Below are 21,377 nucleotides of genomic sequence, written 5' to 3'. Positions count from 1 at the left end.
AGATCGGTGGGCCCCGAACGCGGGTCAGGCCAACGTGGGAGCTGCCCCCGGGGCCAGATCGCCCCGTGCCCCCCCCCCCCCCCCAGGACCCCGGAGCCCGCCCGTGCCGCCTTCTCCCGCCGGTAAGAGAGGTGGTTTAACCCACACCGGCGGGACAGGCATTCTAGCGGCCGGAGAATCGGGGGGGAGGGGCCCGCTAACTGGCGCGGCGCGATTCCCGCCCCTGCCGAATCTCCGGTGCCGGAGAATTCGGCAACCGGCAGGGGCGGGTTTCACGCCAGCCCCCGGCGATTCTCCGACCCGGCGGGGGGTCGGAGAATTTCGCCCCAGATGTCTCATCTGCCAGCTGTAGAGCCAGCAAGAGATCCATGCTGTTCCTTTTCCAGAAGGCCCACCATACCATATGCCAATCAGGAAGTGATGAGACCAGTGGTGGGCCTTCCTCTAGAATCAGGTTCCCAGGGGTGGAAGCTTGCCTCGCAAGAGCTGTCAACCAATAACAGGCTGCCAGCTCTTGAACTCAAAAATTGCCACAAAGAAGGCCCTGGCAGCTATTGGAAGAACAATCCCAGGATCACAAAGTGACCCAGGGGGGTGGAGGGCAGTGGAGGATTAGGGGACAGGGTGATCAGCAGCAAGGGCATGTGTGGGTTTCAGTGGCTTCCCCACTTCCAAATATACTGTCTCTCAATCAGGCATGGATTGCCTTTAATCTAGGAACCCAGCTCCTGGAGATGACAATCTTCCCATAAGGTAGCGGCCGTTCTGCACACCGCATGGCAACAGGCCTTTCACCACCTAAGTTAATTCCAGCGGAAGTGGAATGAGGCCCGTCAGTGGCCCTTCATTGGCTTTGGGGCAGGAGGGTTGACCATGGGCTTTCCCAACCCAAACATATTTCGTGTGGAGTCAGAAAAGTTGGTGGGGTTTGGGCATATTACCATCCAACCTAAGTACATGCCCTTTCTTCCTATGACCTTGGCGCCCGTGAAAGCCAAGATTCCATCTGTGGTGCCTACTGCAGAATTCATTATATTGGGGAAAATATTATAATACATAAAAAACTTCTACACTTTCATTCCTTCAAATATATAATGCCTTATAACAACAAACTTGTCATTCAAGTTCACAATCCCTTATAACAACAAGCATTGAAATTCATACTTGCATTTCAAAGAGTTTACAACTACTTGCAAATGTCAATCAAACTGTGAAATGACAGGCACCCAATCATGATAATATATGGTTATGAAATTAGTCATGCAGCACTAATCCAGTAATGGAAACCCTCTCACTTACGTCAACATACAGAGTGAAGCAGCAAGCATTTTTAAAAAACAATGCAAACATTATTTTCAATGATTTAAACGGCAAGACTTTTAGAAATCTTGACAGCTTGGCAGCTGCATTCGACAGGTTTTATGGCAGTTCTTTCTGGCAGTTTTGATAAATCCTCTTCTCAGGTGTTTTTGACAGTTCTTCTTGACAGTTCTGTCAGGTCCTCCTTACAGATGTTTTTGATAGGTCCTTGAGAGACTTTTAACATGTCCTCAATTAATTTTTGACAGTTGATCTTGACAGGGCCTGCTGACAGTTCCAATTTGCTTTACAGTTAATGCTTTTAGGCACTTTTTATGCACATTCATGCCAACTTTTACCTGTCCCAGAAGACACCTGACAAAGGATACCAGGGGCGGGATTCTCTGAACCCCCGCCGGGTCAGAAAATCGCCGGGGGCTGGCGTGAATCCTGCCCCTGCCGGTTGCCGAATTTTCCGGCACCGGATATTCGGCGGGGGTGGGAATCGCGCCGCGCCGGTTGGCGGGCCCCCCCCCCCCCGGCGATTCTCCGGCCCGCGATGGGCCGAAGTCCCGCTGCTGGAATGCCTGCCCACCGGCGAGAATCAAACCACCTCTCTTACCGGCGGGACAAGGCGGCGCGGGTGGGCTCCGGGGTCCTGGGGGGGGCGCGGGGCGATGCCATGGGGGCACTCTTTTCCTTCCGCCTTCGCCATGGTCTCCACTATGGTGGAGGCGGAAGAGACCCCCTGCACTGCGCATGCGCGGGGATGCCGTGAGCGGCCGCTGGCGCTCCCGCGCATGCGCCGCACGGCAAAGTCAGTTCCGCGCCAGCTGCCGGGGCACCAAAGGCCTTTCCCGCCAGCCGGCGGGGCGGAAATCAGTGCGGCGCGGGCCTAGCCCCTCAAGGTGAGGGCTCGGCCCCTCAAGATGCGGAGACTTCCGTACCTTTGGGGCAGCGCGATGCCGGACTGATTCGCGCCGTCTTTGGCGCCGGTCGGCGGACATCGTGCCGATTGCGGAGAATCCCGCCCCTTAACTCCATCAGAGAGCACTTGACCTCCTGGGAGGACATCCAAAGAGTACCTTACCTTTGCAAAGATGTATCCAAAGAACTATCCAAACGAATCCACAAAGTTCCGATCTGCTCTCGCCTTGTCTATCTGGACACTTCAGGTTTTGCACTCCCGGTCGACCGTAACCTGGCTTCACTGAAGGGAGCTGGTGCTTCAAATGGTCAGCTGCCTCCATAAAACATCCATGTGCGAAATGCAAATTGCCTCGAATCCCGCCCCCACAAAAATGAAAAGTACCCTGTTCAAAGGGTGGGACTTATAATTTTCAGCCACTTCACCATATAACAATCATGGAGAGGCCTCTCCATGAATATCGGGGTCAGGTTCCTGGACTTAACTTATGAGGGGTATCCTCCTCTGGAGACAGTGTGCACTCCATTTTTGATAAATAAAAGCTGTAATTGAATACATTTTTCAGTAGTTTGAGTTGAAGACTCTTAAACATGGTGATGGTTTTCTGGATTTACTGGATGCCTAGCTGACAACAGAAAATGTATGTTTGTTCCATTGTTTTGTATGTTAGCCTTTAGATTTCTGCTGCTTTATTGTACAGTTCTTTCTCTGTCTTCTCCACTGTCGTATTCCCTTTGAAGGAGCTTTCTTTTCTCTGGCACAACTCCTCTGTTAATCTTCCATAACATTTTGATGTGACTTCCGGAAGAACGGCAGATGCCTGTTATGCTCTGCCTGCACTGCCACAAGATCTCACACTATTCAAGGTTCACTTGAACTTTGAAGGGTCAAATAACTTTTGCTCACACAGAAGAAAAACTAGTGCCATGCTGATTGTCTCGAACGTTTATACACAGAAGAGCACTAGAAAAGGATTTCCTTTGCTAATTGCTATCAGACCAGTAAATTTGACTTAAGCACAAAAGACTAGCCACCACTCTGCTTCTCATGGAATTTAATTTCAGTTTGAAATTATCTTCAGAACATACTTTTAGAAAAGACTGGGAGAAATTATTTAAAGGTTTTTGCAAAAAGACAGCATGGATTCACGGCCGAAGGGAGATCAGGAAATGAAAAAGAGGCTCAGCTTTGAAAAGCATTGAATCATCATGCCTTTCCACTCTGGGTAACTTGAAATCGCTTTAAATCCATTGTTTGTTCAATGGAATATGTCACATAACTTACACGTTACACTGTAACAAGGATATTACTTCTTAACCTAGAAATCGATCTTTCAAAGAAATTCACACTTCAATTTTTATATATTTTCAGCATCCTTTAATTACTCTATGTCATCCACCATTGCCCAACTGAGGGTGCAGGAAGTTTAACCGGAACTCATCACATCTATTTATGTGAGTTTGAATCCCAGGGGGTCCATCCAGATGGGCGGACAGTTAACATTACCCAGGTCATTCACCACCAATGGAACTGTCAGAAGTTCATCTGTCACTATTTTAACCAGTTCCACAGGTAGCAAGGACAAATGACCAAAGTTGGGTACTCGCTAACAATATGCATGCTTTTACCAGGGGTTTGACTGGGCAACAGTGGGTTTGTTATCAAGCCAGACCAGTAAAGAAGGGAATCTGCAATAAGAACTTAAATGCTTTGATGTGCTCCAGGAACTGTCAGTCATAGTTAGATGTTTATAAACATTGTAGTTAGTTTCATAGATGGGTGCTTGAGATATATTCAAGCGTGAAGGGAAATGAAATTAAAGAATCCATGAGGAAGATGTCAATCGCGCCTAGTAAAACCAATCCCCATTGATGTGAATGAAAGGCTTGCAGATCAAAGATCTGAGAGAGTTTAAACCAGCTGGTTTTAACTTTTTAGAAATTTACAGGTGCTGCTTTCTCTGCCTGCGCCAGTAGGTGTATTGTACAGGTGAGTTTTAAAGCAGTGATTCTTTGCACCTTCTCCACCTGGACTGCTCCCTAGCTTCTAGGCAGAAGTCTCGGTGATGCGGAGGTTTCTGGTGGGAATGTGTGTAATCACAGAATCCCTACAATGCAGAAGCAGGTCATTTGGCCCATCAAATCTGCACCGACTCTTTGAAAGGCCACCCTACCTAGGCCCAATCGGCCACCCTATCCCTATAACCCCACCTAACCTTTGGACACTAAGGGACAATTTAGCATGGCCAATCCACCTAACCTGCACATCTTTGGACTTTGGGAGGAAACCAGAGCACCCGGAGGAAACCCACACAGACAGAGGGAGGGTGTACAAACTCCACACAGTCACCCGAAGTCAGAATCGAACCTGGCTCCCTGGCGTTGTGAGGCAGCAGTGCCAACCACTGTACCACCGTGCTGCCCTTAAAATAATGGGGGGCCTCTGGTGGGAGTCTCTCTTATCGGGGGGCGGTTCTAGTGGAGGGTCTCTGTAATGGGGAGTCTCTTCTGGAGGGTCTGGTGGGGGGTCCTGTGAGTGTGGGATGGACAGAATTTGCATTGTGCGGGGGAGGGGGACCCTCCGACAGTCTTTGGGGGCAACTCCCTGAAAGAGTTAACTCATTGGCCCACCACAAGGTCACTTGCACCAGGGCCAGGCTGGGAAATACCTGCGCCAATTCTCACCCAAGTGAATCCCGGCCCAGAAAACCGGAGAATCACACAGACTTGGACAATCTGGGGCGAAATTCTCCCCCAACGGCGGGATGTCCGCCGACTGGCGCCAAAGACGGCGCCAATCAGACGGGCATCGCGCCGGCCCAAAGGTGCGGAATGCTCCGCATCTTTGGCGGCCCAGCCCCAACATTGAGGGGCTAGGCCGACGCCGGAGGGATTTCCGCCCCACCAGCTGGCGGAAATGGCGTTTGTTGCCCCGGGGTCAGATCGCCCCGCGCCCCCCCCCCAGGACCCCGGAGCCCGCCCACGCCGCCTGGTCCCGCCGGTAAATACCAGGTTTGATTTACGCCGGCGGGACAGGCAATTTCTGGGCGGGACTTCGGCCCATCCGGGCCGGAGAATCCAGCAGGGGGTCCCGCCAACCGGCGCGGCCCGATTCCCGCCCCCGCCCAATCTCCGGTACCGGAGACTTCGGCGGGGGCGGGATTCACGGCGGCCAAGGGCCATTCTCCGACCCGGCGGGGGGTCGGATAATGACGCCCCTGGTGCCCAACCCATTAATATAGTAAATGGCTCAATTTGATCTATTCACATCATCCCAGTGGCGCGGGGTGTGAACCTCGAAGTCACCACCAGCAGGGGACCATGTGAGCATCGAAATGGGAATTTTTGGACGACGCTGGATTCTCCACCCCATCCGGATGTCTGGGGCGTCATTCTCCGCCGGCGGGAGTCTCCGTTCTGCCGGCACCGGGGGGTTTCCCGACGGCGTGGGGCTGCCCCACAATGGGAAACTCCATTGACCGGCCGATGTTACAGAGACTCCCGCCGGCCGGTCGACGCAGAAATGTGGCGGGGCGGGTAGGAGAATTTCACCCCTGATACCAGTAGCAAGTGGTGGAGAATCCAGCCCATTGTCTATTTTATGCCCTCGATATCACAATTGATCCCAGCGTTTTCTCTAACAGGAGTGACCAAATTAGCATCTCACCATGTAGGGAACCTTGGGCCCAAACTGGTACATTGCCATTTTTGTTGCAGCATTTTGCATGCTGGAACACACGGATATCATTGACAGCTTTTTAAAATCAAATCCACAGGAATGTGTGGATTTGAAAATGTTTTGCTTGTTCAAGAAAAGTAATTGGGCAAGACGCAAGGGAGAAGAAATTAAATGAAGAGAAGTGTGCAGTGATACATTTTGGTGGAAAGAATGAGGAGAGATGAGCTTGTGGGCTATCAGAGACAATCCCTCATTCAAAGGCACTCAGTGCCTGATCAAGGGACCGAGAATGTACGGGGTGCAGGGGGGGGCCAGGGGTGTGTTGGCCGTTGAGTGCCACCCCCTGTCCTTGCTGCCAACCCCCCTGTTATTCCTCTCCCATGACCCTCTGCCCATGATCCCAATCCCATTCTCACATTTTGACATGGGGGAAAACAGATATTGCTGGAAAAACTCAGGAGGTCTGCGGCATTATTGTGGAGAGAGAAACAGAGTTAACGTTTCAAGTCAAATACGACTCTTCTTCAGAGCCCCTGGGGTTCCTTTGCCCTGGGCTCCCTCATTGATCATTGTCCTCTGATGGAAATGGAGAGCTGCCTCTGACAGCTCTCGGGGCAGGATTTTAGCCCTCAGTGTCCTTAATCCCAGGGAAAGCCTGACACCTGCCTTAAGTACCTGAGGGGTAATTAATACCAGCAGGTCTGCCCCAACTGAAGTGACACAAGGCCTGTTCTCCAGCTAGCAGGCAAGATTCCGGCTGCAAACAGTAAGTTACACCTTTGCTCTTTTGCCTGTAAGACCTAATTTTGGCCTAATTTTGAATCCACCTAGACATTGGATTGAAAACGCTGTAATGGGCCAAAGCAAAATAATTTGGGGGATTTTTAATCTCTCTTCCTCGTGCTTAAAGCTGAATACTACCCAAATAAATGCCATTTGATGCAAGGAAATAGGGGGAAAAATCTTTACCTAAGGATCAAGTAGTAACATTGAGAGGAAATTTCCATTAAGATAATCAGGAAGTGTGTTTCTTACAAACACACAGCAGTAGAATTTCCACAGAGGTTCCCTGATCTCCTGCCACCACCCCAGAGAAATGGTGAATGGCTGTTTATGCTGTTTTTCTGGGATTGCTCTCCTATTGAAGATATGGAGAATTTTTAGTGAAGTTAATGGGAAAAGTAATATTATTTTTATGATTTGTCACATTCAGCACGGTGGGAAATCTTGACTCAATTGATTTGGGTCAGAAAACTCACAAATTTGCTCGGGGAAGCACCGTAAATGGTTAAAAATAATTGTTCATGCTACTTCCCTGATCGTCCATCGTAGTTACAGTGTAAGGTCGTGAGAACCCACTGCAAACTTTAATGACCCGGGCGACATGGTAGCACAGTGGTTAGCACTGTTGCATCACAGCACCAGAGTCCCCGGTTCGATTGCCGGTTTGGGTCACTGTCTGTGCGGAGTCGGCATGTTCTCCCCGTGTCTGCATGCGTTTCCACCGGGTGCTCCGGTTTTCTACCACAAGTCCCAAAAGATGTGGGGCGAGATTCTCCGACCCCCCGTCGGGTCGGAGAATTGCCGGGGTCTGGCGTGAATCCCGCCCCCGCCAGTTGCTGAATTCTCTGGCACCGGATATTCGACGGGGGCGGGAATCACGCCGCGCCGGTTGGCGGGCCCCCCCCCGCGATTCTCCGGCCCGGATGGGCCGAAGTGCCGCTGCTAAAATGCCTGTCCCGCCGGCGTAGATTAAACCACCTACCTTACCGGCGGGACAAGGCGGCGCGGGCGGGCTCCGGGGTCCTGTGGGGGGGGGGCGGGGCGATCTGGCCCCGGTGGAGTGCCCCCACTGTGGCCTGGCCCGCGATCGGGGCCCACCGATCCGCGGGCGGGCTGTGCCGTGGGGGCACTCTTTCCCTTCCGCCTTCGCCACGGTCTCCACCATGGCAGAGGCGGAAGAGATTCCCTCCACTGCACATGCGCGGGAATGCCGTCAGCGGCCGCTAATGCTCCCGCGCATGCACCGCCCGGAGATGTCATTTCCGCTCCAGCTGGCGGGGCACCAAAGGCCTTTTCCCCCAGCTGGCGGGGCGGAAATTCGTCCGGCGCAGGCCTAGCCCCTTAAGGTTGGGGCTCGGCCCCTCAAGATGCGGAGCATTCCGCACCTTTGGGGCGGCGCGATGCCCGGCTGATTTGCGCCGTTTTGGGCGCCAGTCGGCGGACATCGCGCCGATACCGGAGAATTTCGCCCGTGGTGTTAGGTAATTTGCACATTCTGAATTCTCCCTCCATGTACCCGTACAGGCGCCGGAATGTGGAGATGAGGGGCTTTTCACATTAACTTCATTGCAATGTTAATGTAAGCCTACTTGTGACAATAAAGATTATTATTATGATCCAAAACATAAACTCTTCAATTCTCTGTCATTGATCTTCTTCTATTAGTCGAAGAAAAGTATTTACTACTATATAAATCTTATAAATTAGAAATTTAACTCCAGGGAGAAATTGATACATAGGAAGAAGTATTACAAAACATACATGAAATATAATTATTTTTTTTAATTTGGGGTCTTTTTTGGAGAAAGTTCTTTCTGAAATTAGGAATGGACAGTACTGTCAAGTTGTTCCTCACCTGAAGTAGAAAATCGAAAAGAGCTAGTTTGCACCATTCGTAGTGATGGACATCAGTACAACTCCAATCTGGTTTAGGAACTTTGCCATGGGCCCAACATTTCCATTTTAGCGATCGCTGGTAAGATATCCAATTCAATTTGACTGTAGACTGGGTGTCATTATCGTTGATTGACAAGGAAGGATCCCAGATAATAACAGGACGAGGTAGGCCATCTTTGAAAAAGAAAAAATGTTTTAGGATTGTCTGATCGAATTTACAAAAAGTACACCTGCAACCACCAACAGCACACAATATTATCTCCAGCTTTTGAAATAAACTAGAAAGCCCATTAAGGTTTGTTGTAGTGCATCTTCCCACATACACACACTTTTTTCCCTGTCAGGAATAGTGGAAGGAGCCCCAGTCTGAGTATCAGCCCGTTAAACCACATTTTGAATGCTCCTTCCATAGCCAACATGTCCTAGAGTTGGACTGGAACCTGGAGTTTTTGGTTCAGAGGTAGAGACACTGAGACATTACCCTTGTGCCACAAAACTGCCCTTGCACATTTAGTGAGAGCAATTTTTTAAAAAAATTATTTACGGGATGTGGGCGCCTCTGGTTAGGCCAGCATTTATTGTCCATATCTAGTTGCCTTTCAGAAGGTGGTGGTGAGTTGTCTTCTTGAAGTGCTGCAGTCCTCGAGGTGTAGGTACACCCAATGTGCTGTTAGGAAGGAAGTTGCATTATTTTGCCTCAGCGACAGTGAAGGAACGCCGATATATTTCCAAGTCAGGATGATGAGTGACTTGGAGGAAACCTCCAGGTGGTGGGGTTCCCAGGTATCTGCTGCTCTTGTCCTTCTAGATGGTAGTGATCCTATGTTTGGAAGGTGCTGCCTAAGGAGCCGTGGTGAGTTACTGCTGTGCATCTTGTAAATGGTACACAAGGCTGCCACTGTTCGTCAGTGGTGGAGGGCTTGAATGTTTGTGGAAGGGGGAGCAATCAAGCGGACTGCTTTGTCCTGGATGGTGTCAAGCTTCCTGAGTGTTGTTGGAGCTGCACTCATCCAGGCAAGTGGTGCGTATTCCATTACATCCCTGACTTGTTGATGGTGGATAGGCTTTGGGGGCTTTACTCGCCGTAGGATTCCTAACCTTTGACCTGCCTTGGTAGCCACAGTATTAATGTGGCTAGTCCAGTTCAGTTTTTGATCAATGGTAAACCCTAGGATGTTGATTGTGGCGGATTCAGCGATGATAATGCCATTGAATGTCAATGGGAAGTGGTTAGATCCCCTCTTGTAGGAGATGGTCATTGCCTGGCACTTGTGTGGCATGAATGTCAGGACACTGGGGGCTCTGCTTTCACTTTCAAAAATTGCCATGGGATGCTCCAAATCCACCAGAACTGGTAAGCAGGAAGATAACACCACACCTCTGACAAAGCAGCATGATCTCAGTACTGTAACAAAGTAGCAACCTTGATTATTTGCTCAAGTTCCGCAATGAGGTTTGAGGCCTTGATATTTACAGGGAGATGAGCAAAGTGCAAGGGAACGCAGTGGCAGAGGCAGGATGGCACAGCTTGGGACACTTGTGGGGGAGGGGAATGCACAATCAGGAGAGAGGGAACAACAATCAAGGTTTGCAGGAGGGGAGGCCATCATCAATAGAAGAGAGGTCAAAGGTTTCCTTGAAGGGCGGTGGGGAATTTCCTGCTCCTCATGAACCACCAGGAGTTCTGAAGAAAGTACTTATCTTCTGGAGACATCCCACCTCCACTTTGTTATTGGGTTTCCTGAGCCCTGAAAATCCCGTGTCAGCTACTGTATAATTTAAATGTGATTCACAATTCGCACTCTGGGAGCCTGATTAAAATATGTTTATGAAGTGCCCCGCCTGTCAAGGGTGGGCACTTGCACAACATGCTAACCACTGTCAAAAAAATGGCAAAGTGCACATACAAGGGTGTTTGAAACATGCTCAGGATTCTCCTATTGGGAGACTATGTCCTCCTGCCAGAGCTGAATCACTTCTGGGGCGGAATTCTCCCGAAACGGCGCGATGTCTGCCGACTGGCGCCCAAAACGGAATGCTCCGCATCTTTGGGGGCCGAGCCCCAACATTGAGGGGCTAGGCCGGCGCCAGAAGAATTTCCGCCCCGCCAGCTGGCGGAAACGGCCTTTGTTGCCCCACCAGCTAGCGCGGAAATGACATCCTTGGGCGGCGCATGCGCGGGAGCGTCAGCGGCCGCTGACAGTTTCCCGCGCATGCGCAGTGGAGGGAGTCTCTTCCGCCTCCGCCATGGTGGAGACCGTGGCGGAAGCGGAAGGGAAAGAGTGCCCCCACGGCACAGGCCCGCCCGCGGATCGGTGGGCCCCGATCGCGGGCCAGGCCACCGTGGGGGCACCCCCCGGGGCCAGATCGCCCCGCGCTCCCCCCCCCCAGGACCCCGGAGCCCGCCCACGCCGCCTGGTCCCGCCGTTCAAAAGGTGGTTTAATCCACGCCGGCGGGACAGGCAATTTATCGGCGGGACTTCGGCCCATTCGGGCCGGAGAATCGAGCGGTGTGGCCTGCCAACCGGCGCGGCGCGATTCCCGCCCCCGCCGAATCTCCGGTGCCAGAGACTTCCGCAACCGGCGAGGGCGGGATTCACGCCAGCCCCCGGCGATTCTCCGACCCGGCGGGGGGTCGGAGAATGACGCCCCTGGTTTGTGCTTGAGGTGGGAGCGGTGCCCAAAGTGATTCACTGTCCCTTACCATGCAAATAGATACATGGGGGGGGGATCATGAGGGATTCTGTCACGAATCCCACGATCGGACTGCCCGTTCAAAATGGTGGCTGCACCCCCATTTTCCACCACCCCTGCAAGACAACTCCTGCCAACCCCCACTGACAAATAGAGGCATCCTCCCCCTGCCACCAGGGGAATTGCTGGTTTACACACCACCCCCTCCACAGTACTCACACTGAGGGTGACCCAATCCTCCCCCACCAAACCCCCCATCAGGCACCCACCAGACACCCCCACCAGACCACCAATAGACCCCATCAAAGCCTTCCACCAGACCCCCTATCACCCCCCCCCCACCAGATCACCCCATCAACCTACCCATCAGAACCCCCATAAGACATCCACCAGAGACCATCACAAGAGGCTCCCACCAGAACCCTCCACTGGACCACCCCATCAGACACCCACCAGAGACCACCACCAGAGACTCCCACCAGAGACCCCACCAGATCCCTGCCAGAGAATCCACCAGAGACCCCCACCAGAGAGCCCCACTAGAGAGCCCCCCCCCCCCACCTAGAGACCGAACTACAGTGTTTACAAACATCTAGGTATGACATAACAGTGCCAGTGACCCAGGTTCAATTCCGGCCTTGGGTCGCTCTGTGTGGAGTTTGTATGTTCTCCCTGTGTCTTCGTGGGTTTCATCAAGTTGCTCCGGTTTTCTCCCACAGTACAAAGATGTGCAGGTTAGATGGATTGGCTATGATAACTTGCCCCTTAATGTCCAGGGAAGTGCAGGTTAGGTTATGGGAATAGGGCAGGGTGGACAGGGGAGTGGATATGTGCTCAGTGCTCATTCAAAGGGTCGGTGCAGACTCAATGGTCAGAATGGCCTCCTTCTGCACTCTAGAGATTCTATAATTCCATGATTGACAGCTCATGACCATATTAAAAGCAATTAAACGCTTTCTGCTGAGTAAAAGAGGAAGTGAAAGCACTTAACCCCCAGACATTTATAAACATTTTGGTTCGTTTCACAGTAGGCTACATACAATCCATTCAAGAGTGAAGGGAAATGAAAATAAACAATCCAGACATCTGTCAGAATTTGCATTCTGGGAGAAGGGGGCCCTCCGATGGACTTTGGAGACGCCTACCTTCAATATTTACTCGCTTGGCCCACCGCGAGGACAACCGCATTAGGCCATGCTGGCAAATACATGTGCCAATCCATGCCTGAGTGAATCCCGGCCTAGAGGGCGTGAGAATCACGGAATTGTAGAGAATCCAGCTAGGCGCCGATCCAGTTTTTCCTCCGATGCTGGATTCCCCACCGCATCGGGATCTCCGCTACCGGCAATGGGTGGCAGAGAATCCAGCCCCACATTTCCCATTTTTTCATTTCTAACCTGACGCTCTCCCATCTGTTGCAGAGAGTGTTAACACCGTGAACACATAATTTTTTGACTCAAAGGTGAAAGTGCTGTCAAATGAATCGAAACGGGGAACCGGGAACATAGGGCGGGACTCTCCGCTTGCCGACGCCAAGATCACATTCTGCGATTAACTGGAGAATCCCTTTTGACGCCGAAATCGGGACTGGGTCCAGCGCTGCCACAGTTCCGCTGCCCGGGGAACTTCGGCGGGGGCTGGGGGGGGGACTAGTGGGGGGGTGGTCCAGAGGTGGCGAGGGCAGTTAAAGGGAGGCACTGTCTGGAAGGCCTCCAGACGCCGGGCGCGGCCGGCGTCATGTTATACGATGCGACTGCTGCAGGTCATCGCCGTGTGCATGCGCAGCCACGAACCCGGCAATTCTCTGGCCGTTTCTGTTGGGAACGCCAGAGGGTTTGCGTGGCACGGCTGCTAGCCCCCCACCGGGCAGAGCATCGGTGCAGGGGCACCGCCGACTTTTTCATTGTAAAACTAGACATTTCCTCCGGACATCAGAGAATCCTGCCCACCGTGTGTTACCTCAGAAAAATTATATAGTTTCTATCATTGAGGTAGTGGGAAATTTGCAAGAATAGCTCATATATTTCCTCTGGGAATAAGTCCTATTTTATTTAATTATTTGGAATGCCCAATTATATATCACCTTTAAATAATCCTAAGGTATTATATAGCAGAATGTGACACTGAGCCACCTAAGATGTCACAGCAGATGATCAAAAGCTTGCTTCAAAAAGGGAGGTTTTAAGGAAGGTCTTAAAGGCAGAAAGTGAGGTGGAAAGGCAGAGGGGTTGAGGGAGGGAATTCCAAAGCTCTGACCCGGAACTGCCACCTGTAGTGGAGCAATTAAAATTGGGGAGACTTCAGTGATGAGTGCAGACATCTCAGAGGGTTGGAGGAGATTGCAGAGATAGGGAGAGAGAAAGACAACGGAGGGGTTTGAAGACAAGGATGATAATTTGAAAACCAATATGTTGCTTAACTGGGAGCCCATGAATGTCAACAAGCACAGGGGTGATGTGTGAATGAGACTTGGTGTGAGTAAGGATACGGACAACAGGCTTTTGGCTGACCTCATATTTACAGAGGGGCAAGGCAGCCAAGGATGTAATGGAATAGTCAAATCAAGAGGCAACAATAACATAGATCAGGATTTTTCAAAGTGCGGATCACAACTCGCGGGTGGGTCGCGGGCAGGTGTCCGGAGGGTCGCGGAGCGATTGGTGTGGGGTTTCCACGGCGGTCCAAATCACAAAGGTAGTGCCCGACAACCACAACCCGCATCTTTATTGAGAATGGCAGCCGCTGCCACCTTTTAATTAAGAAGGAAATGAGGCTTTGTGGAATCTTCTGGCCAGAAGTGGCAGCAGTGAGCTGGTCATGCGGCCTGCACAGACATCTGACGCCAAGCACCCTGGATGTACGTGCTTTTGGCACCAAATGACAGAGGAGAACGTCTTCCATTTTCAGGCTGCTAGCAAGCAAGGCAAGAGGGTGATGAAGATTAATCATTTTCTTACAAGTAAGAGATGGCCAGAGACAAAAATAGACAGTGTACCTACTGGCCAGGATCTCACAACTGAATCTGCTGGACAGAGCTACTCAGGAGAGTCCAGGGCAGGACAGGCCAATGCTAGTGTTAGCTCTGTACAGAGCCCCAGAGCCTCTGGTTAACAGCACGCAAAGAAGAAACTTAACTCAGGAAAAAAGCAGTATAAAGATCATTTCTGGAGGTATGCTTTTGCGAACTGTGCCGATGCAAATAAGGATGCAAAGCCCATGTGTGTTATATGCAGAGAGGTACTGGCAAATGAGAGAAAAAGTTTCAGATTTTGAAAAATAACTGGTGTGTGAAAAATTCCTTTGAGGTTGAAATCTCAGAGTCAGTTATTAACTTACAGCTGACTCCAAATGAAAAGACTCTGCTGCTGTCCCTGACCTGTGATAGCGCATTAAAAACGCACCAATAGCCCATGAAGTTGTCAGCATTTTGGAGTAGCATCTCCCAGGAGTATTCAGTGCTGAGTAAAACAAGCATTTTGTTACTGTTGCCCTTCATGACGACATACATGTGAGAGGTTGGATTTTCCGTTCTTACAAAGGTGAAGACGGCACAAAGGAACTGACTGAAATCGGCATCTGATATGTGTATTGACCTCTCCTCCTGTGAACCTGATTCAAGTGAGATTGTGAAGACCAAGCAGGCTCCCCTTTCACATTAAAGGTAAGAGAACGTGACTTGTTTCGCAAAGGCCGGCCGGCATGGGTCGCTAAGGTCAGCCGGTGTGGGTCGCTCAGGTCAACTGACATGTGTCCTAATGGTCGGTCGGTTGGCAAAAGTGGGTCCCGGGAAAAAATGTTTGAGAAACACTGACATAGATGAGGGTTTCAACAGCAGAAGGGCTGAGGTCGAGGCTGTGTCAGATGATGTCATGATATGGAATGGATAGTCTCAGTGATGTCATGGGTTTGCGGTCAGAAGCTCAACTCAGGTTAAAATTTTAAACAGCCTGGCACAGCCTCTGTGTCAGCAAAAGGGAATAGAGTCTGTAGCTGGGGAATGGAATTTGTGGTGGGGACTACAGACAATGGTTTCAGTCTTCCAATGTTTAGTTTGAGAAAATTTCTGCTCATCCAACATTGGATGTTGGGCAAAACAGTTTGATAATTTAGCAACAGTGAAGAGTTGAGAGAGATGGCGGTGAGGTCGATCTGGATGTTTTCAGCATATTTGTGAAAATCAATGGAGTATTTTGGGATGATGTGGCGAGGGTCAGCATGTAAATAAGAAACGGGAACACCAAAGGCAATGGAGCAGAAGCAGGAAGAGGAACTATTGCAAGTATTACCAGGTCAGTGGAACTTCCTGAACGACAGGAACAAAAATATAACCGTATCAGTACAATCAAAAAAAGGATAATATTTCAGATGAAATTTTGATGTAAAACATTACTGTACTCCCAGTTTTACTGACATATTGCCATCAGCAAAAATGCTACAAAAGCAAGATATAAAAGCGGGGTGTTTCACAAAACTTTAAACATTCCAACTTATGGCAGATGTCCTGCTAAAGAGATTTTAAACTGCACCGCATATGTCAGAGGTTGTGCTGAATTTGTCAGATAAATTACGGGCAAGCAAAGCAGAATTCTGATCAAAGTAAACAATTCAATCTACCAGAATATCCCACATGTACAGCAGGTGTATATGTTTCCAAACTAAAAATGACATTAAACATAGAGACCAGAGTCAAACTTGAAATTCCACCCCCCCCCACACCCAGCACTGCGCCCCTCCCCCACCCCCACACCCAGCACTGCACCCCTCCCCCCCACCCCCACATCCAGCACTGCGCCCCTCCCCCCACCCACACCCAGCACTGCGCCCCTCCCCCACCCCCACACCCAGCACTGCGGCCCTCCCCCCCACCCCCACATCCAGCACTGCGCCCCTCCCCCACCCCCACATCCAGCACTGCGCCCCTCCCCCCCACCCCCACACCCAGCACTGCGCCCCTCCCCCCACCATCAAACCCAGCACTGCGCCCCCCCACCCCCACACCCAGCACTGCGCCCCTCCCCCCCCCACACCCAGCACTGCACCCCTCCCCCCCCCCACACCCAGCACTGCGCCCCTCCCCCCACCCCCACCCCCAGCACTGCACCCCTCCCACCCCCACACCCAGCACTGGTAACTGTCACCTCAAGAAAGCAACACTGTTGGGTGATCTAGTACTGAGGTAGAGAAAAATACAGAGATTTTTGTGAATGTTTTCCGCTGGCTTTGTTAAAATTAATTAACTAATTAATTATTAATTTGTTCAGATATTTGGAAATTGGATATCTATATCAGCATCTGGTGTGCTCTGGTGCAGCCCTACAGTACACTCCCCCAGACGGTATCATGCTTTGTGCTGGTCTGTTGTGCCCTCCACAATCTGGCATAGCAGTCGGGAAACATGCTTGAGGAGGAGGAGGCAGAGGGACATGCGGCCTCATCTGAGGAGGAGGAGGCTGACCAGGAGGGACCAGAGTACGAGCCCGAGGAGGAACTGAAGGATGGAAGACAGGTGGTGGCAAGGTTGTGACATATCAGGAGGACCAGTGAGGCCCTCATTGTCTCCAGATTCTCCTCGGACTAGGCTGTATCTGACAGCTCAACACCCCGCCCCTCATTCCTTCCCCCCTCCATCCCAATCACTCCACCCCCCTTCCTGATTACTCTGTTCTTCACCCGAGGGTCTATGTAACATCACTCCAGGGTGATGGACCTGTGTTGACACTGTCAGCGGGTCACCATACAAGGCAGGAGAGTGAGGTTCACTCCCTGTGAGGAAAGCTCTGGTGCTCCTCAGTTTTTGCTAAAGTCTGACTATTTTCTTTCTGCTGACAGCCTGTTCATACCCATCCCCTGAGGCGGGGGCTTTTGATCTTGGACCACTGTGTCGGGATGGAGTGCGGGTGTTGGGGGGGGAGGGGGAGGAGGAGCAGCTGGAACAGGGCTTGGGGGTGCAGACATGCCCGCTGTGAAGTGACAGAAGCTTCACATGTATCAGGTGTGACATGTTTTAATGGTGAACATTTTAATGTGACAGATTTCTATTCCCCCCAGCTACGGACAGTGACCTCACCAGTGCCCACTCAGTGCTCCTCACTCTTCTTCATCTTTCATGGTCAACTGCTGCACCTAGATGTGTCCCCGGGATGCACATCAGAGGTCGAGGCAGCCTGCTGCTTTCTGCGCCCTGGTGCCATTAATGCCCTTAGCAGAGGGCCCCAGCTAACTCTATCGGTGTCACATCGCTGTGCTACCCTGTTCTGCCCGCTGCCCTTAAGATACACCGGTGTCAGGAGGGGTGGATTCAGAAGAACTGGAGACTGCCATAGTCTCCTTGGTGGAAGGCCCTGGGTTGGGCTCCAGCATTTCCTCCTCTCGGAGGGTGCCCATAGGGCCCTGGGTGACTCCATGGGACAGAGGGGCAGCTGGAGCCAGCTCCAGAACCTCTGAGTCATCTGGCACTGCCAGTCCTGGAGGCTCCACATTGGATGCACTGTGGTGTCGACAGTCTCAGCGATGGTCCTCAGTGACTCAGCCATACTCTGGACTGCCTCGGCAATGTCCATCTGTAGCTGGGATATGGCCCTCATCGACTGGGACATGATGTCAAGGCCCTCAGCCATGGTCATCACAGACTGAGCCATGCCTTGGACTCACGACGAAGATGTCGTGCTCCAGGTTTGCCACTGTGGTCACCACCCTAGCAGGGTTGGCCTCGGTGCCATGCATTGCCGGCACCATCTCTTGCACCTGAAGACTCTGAGACTCCTCCAATCGGCCTTGCAGTCGCTGGAATGTCACTGACACCCCTTCCTGAATGAGAAACTTGTCCAGAGGCTCGACATGTGGCTGGGACCCAACTGAGTCCTGGGATCCAACTACTGTTTCCCTTGGATGTTCCGGACTCCACCTGATGTGCACCAGCAACTGTGTGGTGCTCACCAGAGAGTGCCCCAGAAGCCTGCTCACTAATGTCACCCACTGATGTGTGTTTCTCTGCGCTGGTGGGAGGTGCGGGTGAAAGCTGTGATGCATCGTCGGTGTTCTCCTTGGAGCTCTCCTCTGAGATGGTCTCTTGGGTGGTGGGGCGGGTATGACTCCGGATGTCCTGGCCTCTTCAGATGGTGATCCTGCAAGACAATGGACATGTCGTCAATGAGAGGTAGGATCATTTTGTTGGACATCAACAACTCACTTGGGACAGGTCATCTAGATGAAGTGGCAGTGGATCCTCCCCTCTCTGGTGCAGGCCAACCTCACTGTCTCCTCGGTCAACCCTGTAATCTCCAGGGCCCGTTTTTCATGGGAGGTAAGGACTCTGTTCCCTGGATTTCCTTCCCCTCATCTTCGCCCTTTCCCTCTTTTTATGGATTATCTTCTCCTTGAGGACAAAGAGAGAACATTGTGAGCCACACACGTGATGGGTCAGGGGGCTCTATAGCAGGTGGCATGTGTGGGCACTCCCCCTAGACATGAAGGGATTGTGCTGGTGGGTGCCAGGGGGTTCTGAGGAACAAGCTTAAAAATTGGCTGTTGGGTGGGTGTGAGGTGTCAGCCAGTGGATTGGGGTGTCAGAGGGGGGGCGGTTTTGGAAACTGAGGGGTGGCAGGCAGGACTGATGAGAGAGGTGGTAACTTGCCCTTGCAGCTCGTTGGAGGTCATTCGTCTTCTTCTGATATTGGACGATGGTCCTCCTTGTCATGCTGCCTACACTCATTGTAGCTGCCACTGCCTCTGGCGGCAATACTGACCCTGCTGTTGGTTCTTCCGCCCCCTGGGGGGAACAGGGTGACCACCTCTCATCCATGGTGATGAGAAGCCTGGCCAGGTCGGCATCCCCAACGCGAGGAGCATGTCTTCACGCTGCCATCCTTGTTTCTTGACTGGGAGTGAGTTTTGAGAGATCGTTCAAAAACAGCTCGCCCTTGTTAGCAGCTGAGGCATGACTTGGGCAATTCGGACAGGTAGCGAGCCAGGCATGCCGAAATTCACGTGCGGACTCATTTTTGGGGCTAAGTATGGGTGACTACAGGCCACAATCACGCCATTGCAGCCGAAACGAAACACCGCCAAACTTGCCCAAAATGACACTTTGAAATTTTCGGGATGAATTGTGTCCCTGGTCTCCATCACCAGAAGCCAGACCTGGTGACCAAGCCAGGTGGCTGGGAGGCAATTGGAGTCCAAGGTTTGTTGGGCCATGGCACCTGGCACCCTGCATGCTGACAGTGCCAGCCTGGCACAGGTTGGCACTGCTAGGGTGCAAGTTTGGCACTGCCATGGAACCAGGTTGGCACCGCCAAAGTTCCGAGGGCACTGCCAAGGGGTGGGCTGAAAGTGGGCATGGCTGTAGAGGGGGGCATGAATGTGAAGCATGAATGGGGTGCATGAAGTGGGGTATTTGACAACCCCATAGAGGAATGCTGTACACCTGGGGCAGGGTTACTGGTGCTGTCGATTGCAGGTGGGGCCTAATGCTGGCTAGAAGGGGGCAGGGCCAAAAGGGGGAATCTTTAGGAAGGCCCCGAAGCCAGCAAACCTTGAAATGGGGGCTGCATTCTTACTTTGAGATCGGGGAACCCTTTAAAAAAGACACCCCGATCTCTGTGAGAGCGGGTTTGCACAGACTTCAGATCCCACACATCATTTTTCCAGTGGGGTTCATCCTGGCTCCAAGGAAATCACTAAATGTGGGAGAATTGTGATGGGAATCCTGCCGGAACAGCCGGCCTGATTCGCACTGGTTTTCCTGTCCAAAATGACACTTACAGCTGGATTCTCCAGCCTCCCAATGGGATTTCCCATTGAAGCCATCCCATGCCGCGAGGAAACCCTCGGGCAGGGGTGCCTTGCCAGCAGGACCAGAGAATTCCGGACTTAGTCCATTTTTGGGAGAATTCGGTTTATAATTTAAAAATCTACATCTGCACACACTTCCTGCCAAACAACTTGAATAGATGTTGTCATCTTTTCCACTAAAAATTCCTTTGTCTACATGTACTTGTCACCTATAAGTAGTTTATTGAACTACCCGGGAATTCTGTGAATCAAATCCCAGATTATTTCTCCCAGGTGCGTAGTCATGTTGTATTTCTATTTTTAACTCAGGTAAGTATTTTTTCACCTCATATATTTAGGTTATTATTTAGAAAAAAACATATATTCAACATTTTAATCTTGTAAGGAGAATTCACTAAATAACTTTAAAAAGCTGGGGCTTTGGATCACTTTGAGCTGGTGATGAGCTATCAACTAATATTGATTATAAACCCACTGACTTCCACTACACTTCCTCACACCCTAAACCCAGTAAGGATACGATTCCAATCTCCCAGTTGCTCCATCTCCATCGCTGGTGCAACCCTCCACACCAGGGGTGAAATTCTCCCCCAACGGCGCGATGTCCGCCGACTGGCGCCAAAAACGGCGCCAATCAGACTGGCATTGCGCCGGCCCAAAGGTGCGGAATGCTCCGCATCTTTGGCGACCTAGCCCCAACATTGAGGGGCTAGGCCGACGCCAGAGGGATTTCCGCCCCGCCAGCTGGCGGAAATGGCGTTTGTTGCCCCGCCAGCTGGCGTGGAAATGCGGCGCATGCGCAGGAGCGTCAGCGGCCGCTGAAAGTTTCCCGCGCATGCGCAGTGGGGAGAGTCTCTTCCGCCTCCGCCATGGTGGAGGCCGTAGCGGAGGCGGAAGGGAAAGAGTGCCCCCACGGCACAGGCCCGCCCGCGGATCGGTGGGCCCCGATCGCAGGCCAGGCCACCGTGGGGGCACCCCCCGGAGTCAGATCGCCCCGCGCCCCCCCCCAGGACCCCGGAGCCCGCCCACGCCGCCTGGTCCCGCCGGTAAATACCAGCTTTGATTTACGCCGGCGGGACAGGCAATTTCTGGGCGGGACTTCGGCCCATCCGGGCCGGAGAATTGAACGGGGGGTCCCGCCAACCGGCGCGGCCCGATTCCCGCCCCCGCCCAATCTCCGGTACCGGAGACTTCAGCGGGGGCGGGGGCGGGATTCACGGTGGCCAACGGCCATTCTCCGACCCGGCGGGGGGTCGGAGAATGACGCCCCCGTTCTTTTGAGATTTCTTCTTTTATTCCTCACCTA

General features: G+C 52.0%; 1 protein-coding gene across 1 annotated transcript in view; it reads right to left on the bottom strand.

The window, feature by feature from the left end:
• Nucleotides 1–21,377, bottom strand: part of gask1b (golgi associated kinase 1B) — a 78,375-nt gene that overhangs the window by 33,336 nt on the left and 23,662 nt on the right. Inside the window, exon 2 of the mRNA XM_072495788.1 lies at nt 8,544–8,758. Within this exon, the coding sequence (XP_072351889.1) occupies nt 8,544–8,758 (215 nt within the window). The remainder of the gene's footprint in view (nt 1–8,543; nt 8,759–21,377) is intronic.

The sequence above is a fragment of the Scyliorhinus torazame genome, chromosome 3, assembly GCF_047496885.1.
Source record: "Scyliorhinus torazame isolate Kashiwa2021f chromosome 3, sScyTor2.1, whole genome shotgun sequence".
Classification (NCBI taxonomy): Eukaryota; Metazoa; Chordata; class Chondrichthyes; order Carcharhiniformes; family Scyliorhinidae; genus Scyliorhinus; species Scyliorhinus torazame.
Note: the sequence above shows the minus strand (reverse complement) of the source record. Positions and strands in the feature narration are given on the sequence as shown.